At 47.9% G+C, this 10,803-nt stretch overlaps 1 protein-coding gene across 2 annotated transcripts in view; it reads right to left on the reverse strand.

The window, feature by feature from the left end:
• Positions 1 to 10,051, reverse strand: part of ALPK3 (alpha-kinase 3) — a 24,328-nt gene extending 14,277 nt beyond the window's left edge. Inside the window, exons 1-2 of one of the 2 annotated variants that reach the window (XM_009323848.1) lie at positions 9,761 to 10,051; positions 6,353 to 6,474 (exon numbers count right to left, since the gene is read on the reverse strand). Coding sequence is in view for 1 of the 2 variants with exons in the window: in XM_009323847.1 (XP_009322122.1) it covers positions 6,353 to 6,474; positions 7,945 to 8,060 (238 nt within the window). In the remaining variant the exon portion in view is untranslated. Of the gene's footprint in view, positions 1 to 6,352; positions 6,475 to 7,944; positions 8,345 to 9,760 lie in introns of those variants that run through there. The other variant, XM_009323847.1, reaches the window with a different exon arrangement.
• Between the last annotated feature and the right edge of the window lie 752 nt (positions 10,052 to 10,803).

The raw sequence follows: 10,803 nt of genomic DNA on the forward strand, positions 1-10,803 counted from the left end.
CAGAAAACCAGCATATGCCAAATCTCCTCATCATGTATTGCTTGGTTCCCCCCGCCCCAATCTGCTCTTCTGATACACTCCCTGTCCCCATCCCTTGCTTGTTGGGGCTCTCCAGTGTCCTCTGGCCCCTCGAGGGACTTAGCTCACTGGAACCAGACAGGATTGGGAAAATAGTCTCAGAAGAGTTTTCCTTTCCTGCTCTCCTCCATGAACAACAGCCATCCCCATAGCCCAGACAACCCCGCAGAACAGATTTTACTCTGTTATCTTCCTTTCCTCACTGAGGTCTCTTATTCTGCACTGCCCTGGCATCTACCCTCTCCATCGTCACTGCCTGTACATCTCTCGCATCCTTTGCTGCCTCATTCCCCTCCCACTGCTGCCATTGGCAGCTTTGGCCTTCTGTTGGTTAGTGCCTCGTTCCTCCTCTTCTGCAGAAAGCCAAGTCAGGACTTTCTCCTGAAGCCCTTCTTGCAAGGCTCTCCATCCTCCCCTTTGGTCCCTGTCTCACCAAGATCTGCTCTTTGCTGCTGCTATAGGAAGCACTCCTTCCTGCTCCTAGCAGTTTCTAGGAGAAGTGCAAAGCCCTCAGACACTTGTGGCTGAAGTGAATGAGCCCTAAACTGCTAACTGGAGGAGGCCATGAGAGTATCCCAGTGATGGGATCACCAGGGATTGATGCTGCTGCTTATATTTTCCACAAATATTAGCTACTGACTGTACTTGGCAGAAGGACCCTCGGCTGAATGAGCCTGTGGCGGTTTCCTTCTGCTCCAGGGAAGAGGAACAAAACAATTTTCATACACAGCTCACACTTTGCCCAGAGCAATCCTACCCTTCCCAAGGGCTGTTCTGCAGGCAAGACCTTCGGGAGGCCCCCACGGTTCGTAACGCAGGGAGCTGGCAGGTAGATTTTCCTAATACCCTGCAAACAGCAATCACAGCACTTCGTTCTGGGAACTGCAAGCATATCGTTTCCGAGAAGCCCTGTGCTGTCCCCCGGTGGCCTCTGCAGCTGATTTCCATTCCCAGCTGACATCTGCCGGAAAGAACTGCAATTTCTATAGCTGCGCAGTACCTGGATGAAAGGCTTTTCCTCCTGTGAAGCCTAAACTCCCTTTGACCTGTAGCACTTGTGTCCTTGAGCCTACCCCTGCTCCCTACCAGGGGCTACCACCGTACCAGCCCAGTGCAGGCAAGGAGGGACTAGCCCCTGCTGCACACTCCAGCCTGCAGCGAAAGGGAGCTACAGGCAAGTGCTGGCTGGAAACCCACAGGCAGAGGGATGCTGAAAGGCTTCCCACCTCCCACGCAGAAACAGTGGCCCCAGCTGCCTGTTCAAACACCAGCCGTTCCTTCCCAGGGACTGTAACCGGAGCCAAGCAGGGGATGGAGAGATGCCTGTGCAGGGACAAGGCTCCCTGGCATGCCCTACGCTCCGCTGGGGAGGGGAGCTGCTGCTGCCGTCAGGCTGCCGAGCAAATAAATTCCCCTGGTCCGGGGGTGGGGTGCGCAGGCATCACTCACGGTGTATCCCCTACAGCCACAACATCCACAGTTTGCCCAGCTGCTGCAACGAGCCAGTTTCAAGGGTACCAGTGGGACAGGGGTGGTCGAGCTGAGGGCTCCATCAGCAGGCATTGCCACGCTGCAGGGTGCCGGATGCCCACCCTTAGCATAAGTGCATTGCAAGACAGAGAAGCCATTCATAAATTAGGCACTCGCCCTTCCGAAACCTGTCACTCCCACAGACCCCCCGGTGCAGCTGGTGCCGAGAGGTATTTGCCAGCAGCTGGTCCCCTGTGTCCACCAGCGAGTACCCTGCAGTTGCAGACAGAGCGGTGCCGGGCGCTCCTGGGGAGGAGGGCAGGTGTCCGCTGCACATCTTCAAGCCCAGCAAAAGTTTTTTGGGAAGCATATCTTCCAGCAGCATTGCTCCAGCATGATGGCCAAACACTGCAGGACCCAGGAGACTTTTCTGAGCAAGGTTTTTTTTTCCATGGAGATTGCCAGGTTTAGATCAAACATTCTTTTTCCCAAAGCTGTTAAAGTCTGAGAAGTCTCCAAAGCTTTGGTGACCTTATCCAAAATAGTTCTTGCAATAGCTATCTAAAAATCACCCAGAGAAGCTCTGTTTAAAGCAACTTTCTTTTTTTAATTTTTTGGGGCGGGGGTGGCGGGGGAGTTAGTCTTCTGAAACTTGGGAAGGTGGAAAGAATTTAGAACAATTACACATAATCTCCACGGTTTTCTGTTTCTACTTTACACAAGCTAGGTGGAGTGGGGGCTTTAGGCAGTTTTGGGAGGAAAAGTCATGGTAAAATCTCATCCTTTCTGGCTTTATGGATTTAAACCTCCCCATCACCTGAAGACAAGGAGGCTTCCAGCAGTGCTGACAGGAGGGACAGATACTCACTAAGAGCAGTAGTTCCCCACATGCCACCAGCCTGCGAGCGGTGCTCATTCTCCATCCTTCTCTTGCCCTGGCTGCCCCAAATCCAGGCATCCTCATCTCCCACCAGCCTGCTCTCTGCTTTTTTATTCACTACCCCATCCCCAAACCCACCCATCCACCCCTCTCGCAGCCCCTCCATTTCTCCAGACATCCTTCATCCAAGTGTTTCGCTCTCGTCCTTCAAACATTTCCCTAACAGGGCCACCACGGACGCAACAAGTTGAACTCCTTTATGCTTATTAAAATCCTCATCCACTAAGCACGCAACTGTCTACTTACTTTACCCAAACTTTACCCCAACTCTCTTCCCCAAGCCATGGGCCAAGAGCCCTTTCCCCTCCGTAGCCCTACAATAAACCCAGGCTGTTTCTGGGCACGTTGCTTTGTTCCCATCCCCTCCGGGGACATGCTACTCAACACAGTGCAGTTGCCCACGTGGATCGAACACCTGCATAGCATGGGAGAGGTACCAGGTTGGACACTTCTTCAACACAAGCACTGACCCATGAAGGGAGTGATGGGGCCAAGCTCCCGAGCTGATGATTTGGGTAGCCGAGTTCAGAGGGGTTGCACCTGCCGAAGGAGGGCTGAAATGGCACTGAAGAGGCAGCTGTACAACAGACGGTACTGACATAGGATGACCTTGGCTAGATCCCGTCATCACCTCTCCTGGTTGGCCTCATTCCCTAACAAGAAGTCACAGACCCAGGCCCCTTCATCCAAGCCCCCACATTTCATCAGCCAACATCTCTCCTTCCCAGCCAACGCTATACAGAAATGACTGAAAAGCTGTAAAATCCTTGTAGTAGCACCTCCAATAAGGGCCACTCTCTGAAGAGAAGAGCCCAATATGCACTCACTGGGAAGGATCTGTGATGACCCTTGAGATCCTGAAGTCCAGACAGACCCACCAAGGAAAACACTTGGTGCAGACAAGCGGGGTGCGCTCTGCTCTGTAAGAAACTGCACAGTAAATGGAAATGTTCTCACTCCCTTTTTCACATCTCTCAGAGAACAAAGGATGAACTAATTTTGTCTAAAAAAGAAAACATGTCATAACTGGTGCAGGATTTGACCCAAAACAATCAAATCAGACATACTAGGGACACCAGTAGCAGGCAGAATTAGGCAACAGGAGGAAAGGAGGGTTTGTGCAACCACCCAAGAGCACCAGGCAGTCTGCCTCTGCCTGACTTGTTTTTTTCTTACCTGCACCACCCAGCACATTTTGGAGCCTGGCTCTTCAAACATGTGCATCTTGCTGCCTTCCTAGGACATGCCCAGCAAGTCACTGGTATTCACAGATGTGGGACTACCCTGTAACTCTCATTATTGGTCAATAAGCAGCAAAAAAAATATTAAGATGTTATTCTAGGTCATGTACCCATATTTGGAGCTTGAGAGTCAAAACAGAAGCAGCTGACAGTCTGCCCTTTGCCTCCTGCAAGTGTATGAACCAAAGTGTCCCTGGACTCCAGCCACAGCACTGGGACTGAGCTGGTTCCATTCTGGTCACTGGCCAGGGATGCAACCACCACTTCCTTTCTCCCCATAATGTCTCCCATTTGAATGTAGACATCATGGCGGGGGAGATATCTGAACTACTGATCAGACTTTGCAGTCAGAGTTCACTTTCCACCTCATGCCCCTCTCTCCCAAAGAGATCCTGAGCTCCTAAAGCAGTCCACAGAACCACATGTGAGAGATGACCACGTGGCATAGGTGGTCCAGGCTGCTTTTAAGGACTTTTCCATGAAAATTCCTAATTTTGTAGGTTTATTAATTTAAGTGCATAAAGACATCCCCCAGTCTAGTTTACCAGGTACAAAAATGCTGTGATAGGCTACAGGCCGAAGATGCTCATTTGACACTTTCCTTCACTTGAATAGAAAATGAGACCAATATCAGGTCAAGTTTTCAACTTGGTATAATACACCAGGTTGTGCTACACAGCACCAGCAGGTCATCCAAAACTGGAAGGCAGTTTCCTGCCTACCAAGAGCAAGGGTGGACTGCAGGAAGGGCTACCAACTGGACAGAGAGCGTATCTGTCTCTAGACATTGATACTTTGATTTTGGTACAACAGAGGAGGTTATTCCTTGGCAGCACGTCTTCTGCACAATATACAGTGAAGAGTTTCTCTAGCTTTTCCAGAAGAGGTGCTGGAAAGGACATGGACATGGCATTTACCAGGCTTCCTGGGTAGGGCTGACTGAATTATCTCTCCTCCCTCCTCTTGAGAGGAAACTGAGCATGTTGGCATCACACATGCAGTGTGTGCACGCGTGTGCAAGTGACACACTTCCCACTGTGTCAGCCATCCAGTCTAATGGTGAACTAGAGCTCAGCTGCACAAATGCATCTCTCATCTTGACAAAGCCCACTTGGAGCTGATGGTATCATTTGGACTTTGTAGGCGATGAAGTTTGTTAGAGGGAACCACCAACCTCAAGGTGCAGTTGGTGAAGACTTAAGCCAGTGAGAGAAGCCAGGACTAGGCACTTTAAAAGGGGCAATAAATCCTAAAAGGGAGAGCAGTGCTACCCCATGTCCTTGCAGTAAGCAGTCATGCTCTGGGTCTGCAGCACTTTTACACTTTCCAGCAAGGGGAGGTGGAAGAGAGAATTGTATCTGCTCTTACTCAGGATTTCCTAGCATACCTAGACATGACTAATTCTTTGACCTCTGCCACTCATGGCTTGCACAATGGTGAGTTCCATGCTACCGCACAATATGTCAAGCTTTTACTTCTAGAAAACTTTGATTGGGAAAGCTCTTCTAATGAATCACTGAGGGGCATGCCTTGGAGGTATCTCCCTAGCAGCCAGCTTTTGCACTACAAGCAGGAAGTGGTCTACTGAAGTTAAGCATCAATAAAATCAATATATCAGTTGTACCACTGCAAGTTCAGAAAGTCAGACCTGTAAAACAAGTGAATCCATATGAGAAAAGCCAAGAATTCAAAGCCGGCAGCTCTCAGTAGGGTTCAGTCTGTGTTTCCCGGTGCACAGCTTATTTACAGCATGTTTCTAATGGCAAACTAGACTTCCTAAATCTTAGGAAAGTCTCGGTCCTTGTGACTAAGAGGCTCACTGGAGATACCCTCCTCCTTCCAAAACTTACAAACTTGTTTAATGTCTGTCACTGAGTAACCTGTCAGAATAAATAACATGTGCAACATCAGGAAGGATCACAGAGTTGTAAACAAATACATACTATGGAAAAAAGAGGGTTTAGAGTCTCTATATTTAAAGGACAAAAGCTCATCAGCAAACGAGCCACCTGCCTTTACACCAAGGCACTGCCCCAAGGCACTGCCATGCCACATCACCACAATGCCCTCTTTTTCAGCCTCCCCCTTCTCCTCTTATTGGCCTAACCCCTTCCTGCCCAAGGTTAGATTTTAGCTCATTGGGCAGAAACCGGCTTTTATTTCAGATGTTGACAAACACAGAAGTTTATCACTGATGCAAATGCAGCTGCACTCTAACCATTTACAGCCAGCAAAGAGAGCCAGAGTTGGCTCCAGTATGATAACCTTAGTCTTCAAAACTGCACATTCCTGAGTTACAGGGTCCAGGATTAGCAGAGATCAGGACAATAAAATGTAGCTGGCCCAAGCAGTAACCAGCATATTCCGTTTTCTGGTCTTTAATTTGCCTTGTTCGAGATGTTAGGTTATGCCTTTGACTCTTTACAATCTCAGGTGGTTCCCCCCCCTCCCCCACCACTTAAATTAAAGCTGAAATCATCATGCAGTTGCTGAATCTTTACTTGGCAGTCTGACAACAGCAGACTTGTTAAGGTGTTGCCTTGTTATCACTTGCTCTAGAGTTTAACTAGCACATGTCCAGCAAGTGAGGCAGGACCAGGTTATTCACTGAAGACACTGTTACCTGTCACTATGCACGTGAATTTAGCATCAGAGTCCTCGGACACAGAACGGGATTTGATAGTGGTTTCAAATAGTGGCTGGGTTTCCTCCGTCAGCTGAGAAATGATTGCGCAGAAGGTGCTCCTGGAAGATTCAAGAAGCATTTCTTAGAGATCAAAGTACTAGAAAAATCAAAGGGTCCCTTTCCTATCTTGCCTCAGAAGCCTGCATTCTTGTAAATGCCCTCCTTCCCTCCCATCATCCCTACACTAGGTTGTTCACAAGTCCAGTCCAGTGTCAGGGTATTTGACTGTTTTTTCACTCCTAAGATCACTCTGTCACTTTAAAGTGTAATTTGGGAGACATTCCCTTTGTCTTAGCCCTTATGGCTATTGGGGTAAGGAATGTCAAGAAGCATTTTAGTTCCTGATTACACCAGAACATTTCTTTGATCAGCCAGCAGGCTCAAAGCAAGACCCTAACAAAGACAGCTTCACTTTCCCAGTACTGCACCATCAGTGTTTCAAGTGTTGTTCTGTTCACTGGGATTTGACTTTATTTGTGAAGACTTCACATTGTCATTTCGGGCCAAGTGTGAACTGAACATGCCTTCCGAACACAACAGCCCTCTTTGAAAGCTTTCAATTAAGAAAAGCTGCCTGCTGCGGGGCAGCTCACTGAAGGAGACCTTGAGCCTGGTTTGCAGCTTTCTGAGCTCAGGAATTATATGTGAAGCTGACATCCATTCCCTGTTTAACCTCTCACTGCTGCAGCTAGGCACTCACACTACATGCTCCATGAGTTCAGGCACTGACCTCGAAGTTCAGGTTGGGACACCCAAATAGCCAGAACTACCCAAATAGTGCAATCTATGAAGCTCAAAAATGGATGTTAGATTCTCCAGTCATTTTAAGCACTGTTCAACGATAGCAATAAATCAGTGTATTCATACAGCACTGCCAACCCTGTTGGAGAATCACCAAGAGAGGCCCCAGAAGATCTGGGCTTTCTTATGAAATTATTTAATTCCAAGTTGGGTCTTCATTCGGATAGTGCTCTGGGGCTCTTGCAAAGGAAGAGCTTCTTTCATTTTTCCCTCTGCAATTAAAACACTACACATTTACACTAGGAGAGAGGACCCCAAGGTCTCAAGTGCAAGGATCTTAGGAGAAACAGCAAATATTGCAAGAGAACCGGTAGCTGGCAGCTCTACTTATATCATTTTCAGCAGTGAAAGACATTCCTTAAACAAGTGATCAGCTTCTAGAGACATGCAAGAGGTGGAACAAACCCCCAAACCATTCCTGACACAGCTCCACCACGAGCAGAAGGGCTCATAGCACGTGGTGAGGGCTCCACGAGGAGGACCCCGGCCTCACAAGCAAGCCCTGGCTTGCAGGCAGGATGCTGGTGCTGCTGCTACTCATGCTCTACCTGCTGAGGAAGCAGACTTGTTCAGGAAAACCAAAAAAAACCCCCACATTTAGCATGAACCCAGCAAGGTCAGGTGCACTGACAGGCTTTGCAGCAGGGACTGAACTGCAGGCATGGCTGAGGGTGCCAGAAAAGCTCCAGCCACAGCAACTGCCTGTTTCATCCACTCAGAAAACTTACCTGGAGGCTGCAGTGCTATGATTTTCACTCTGGCTTCCTGCTAGAACGGGTTTGTAAGAGATGCAGGGAGCTGAACCCCTGAGCAGCAAACAACTGGGATGCAGCGGGAGCCTCATCTAGCTGCCAGGCACTTTGTGTTGGGTAAGGGTACGGGACAGGGGCAGCTAGGGCTGTTGCAAACTTGACTGATCTACTGAACGAGGGTTATAAGCACTGTCTATATCCAAACACACATGTGGGATGGGGTAAAAAAACAGATGCCACAGCTCAGAGTCTTTTCTGTGGAAATCAATGGTCCCCAGGAGACTGGTCCTGGCAAGCAACTCTTCATACAGCTACAGGGCCAGGAAAGGGCTGTGGGAGCCAACAGCTGTTTCAGACCAGAGAAACCTTTCCATACTCCAACCCCAGGAGAAAAAAGTCCCATTTCCAAAGAGCAAGGCAGGCAATCCAGTACCAAGGCAGTTACTGGTGGGGTTTTGATGGCCCCTTCAATACCGATCCCCAGCCCTAGACCAGTAAATGCCTTTTAGATCCACATAAGCAACTTTCCAAGCATCAATGAACATTTCTTACCCCAGCAGGAGAGCAACCAGATCAGCATCTTAAAAAAAGTGATGCGCACACACATAGTGACACTCGGGACCAAGTTTAATCCCAGTACCATGCCATCCATATCAGCAGGCAACACCAGGAATAAGTCTGGTCCATTCAGTGCAAATCCCAGAGAAAGGTGAAATAACAGCAAAGGCTACTGAATGCTTTAGGAAAGCAGCGTCACCAGAAGCTGGGGGCTCCACAGGCGCAGCAGATGAATCAGAGACTTGCCCAATGTACACTTGGCAGGAAGCCCTGGAAGGTCTATTTAATCTTTCAAAGAAACCATTGTGTTAGGCACAGGGGGGGTTTAGAGACTGCAGCACTGTGGGGCTCTCAGCTGACTTACTCCAGCTGCAATGAGACTTGTCCAATTCAAATTGCTTTCTAAACCAGTAATTCAGAGCATTTTGTTGCAGAAAAAGCCCTGGAGCCTAGCAAGAGGACACCAGCAATTCAGTAGCCTTTTTCCATTAAAGAGGGATTTCCATACAAAAGCAGTCTGCAGGAAAAGGAGATTTGAGAAGTGTATTCCTCTTCATCATGATTTTCTTTTGCTGACTTTTTGGTTAGCAATCCCACAGCTATAGGGATGTTGTGGAGAGGCCTTTCCCTCCATGGTCATTCCTCTACCTGCTTCCGCAGCAAACTAGTAATGCCAACTGACTTTCAAATGTGTTATTTTGCCAGAGGCAAAGTACAGCCCTACAAGTGCATTTCAGGGCAGAGTCCAAAGAATGAAGATCTTCACAACAAAGCACAGGATGGCAGGGGGAGAAGAAAATTTCTTCTTTGAAAGTCTCAGGGCAGGCACATCTAATTTTTAATGTCTCTGTATGGAAGTCTCACTTTAATATCAAGAAGTAGCTGAACACCCATCCTTTGGCTAAGAAAGAGGAATATTTCTTGCACCTTAACAGGAATTATGATGAACGTTCACTTTGCTGTCTGCAGTTCAAGCAAGTATTAGGGATCCAATCATGCAGAATAAGGCTGTTAGATCACTTCAGGGCTCTCTATTAATTAATTAGTACCAAAGCATTACAGATTAATCCTGTGCAGTCAGATTCAGCAAAGTGTTTGGTCAGAGCAGTTTAATGCAACATATTTTTACCTTCCTAAACTGGAGGGAGAGAATCTGCTGCTTGATAAGCTAAGCAAAAAATAGCATAAAAACCATTAGACAGAGAAGCATGGAAAGGAGCTGAAATAAACAAACCGTTACAGAGATGTATTAATGATGAGTCGTTTTGCACAGGTCAGAGTTCCTATTAAAAGAAGGTACAGCTGCCTTACTCAGGCTGACTGCCAGGATGAGCAAGCCACATTGTCAATTGAAATCAAAGGCTGTAAAAATGAAATGGTCGTTAACCGCAGAGAATAAGTGTAAGGACATTTGTACAAGTAGGTTTCCAAGAAGCAGCACCTGAGCCTTCCATGCACCATCCGCAGCGTTGTGCTCAAAGCAGGCAACTCCACCCCGGGAGATGTTCGATTAAACGGCAGGCAGGAGTACAGACCACTGCAAGCCCACTTCTCTGCTGGCAAGCAGGTGGCCTGAGCTGGTCACCCTCTGTGCTTCCAAGGACAGCTCTCTGGAGAAGCTGAAAACTCTCTGAAAACTATACATTGCTTTCCAGCTTGCCAACCAAATCACTAAGGTCTGGCAACAAATTAAAATAAAATAGAAGAAGCAGACTTTATAAGAATCTACAGGGTTTGCTTTCTTTGCAGGAACATGTTATAGCATTAACCAATTCAGGGAATAAAATCAAACACCCAAGTCCTACACAAGGGAAACCCAGATGAGCTACTTACCAGCGGCCACCAGATCTCCCAAAGGAGTTTCTTCAAGGACTCACGTTCTAGCCAAAAGGCCACATTGCCATTTTGTGGCAGCAGCCCCTTGCAGGCTGTAGGAAATAACCTCTCAGCATTGACCCACAGCAGTCAGGAGCAGTTCTTCAGACCCTGAGCTCACCCACATGGCAATCAAAAGCCTAAAATTAACTAGGTACCAGCTAGTCAACAGCACGTAAGCTCAGTGATGTAATCACACTGACATACATGTTAGTTATGCCTACGCAACAACCTCACCATATAGCCTCAGAAGTGACTGCAGCTTAGACATCCCCTTTGGGATGCAAGAAGTCAGACTCCCACATCAGTACCTACAGACAGATCAAACCTTCTCAGCCTTGTGCACTGAACACTGCTGTTGAACAACCAAACTTCAGTGCTTTATGACGATGCTACGGAAGA

The sequence above is a fragment of the Pygoscelis adeliae genome, unplaced genomic scaffold (assembly GCF_000699105.1).
Source record: "Pygoscelis adeliae isolate BGI_AS28 unplaced genomic scaffold, ASM69910v1 Scaffold365, whole genome shotgun sequence".
Taxonomy (NCBI): Eukaryota; Metazoa; Chordata; class Aves; order Sphenisciformes; family Spheniscidae; genus Pygoscelis; species Pygoscelis adeliae.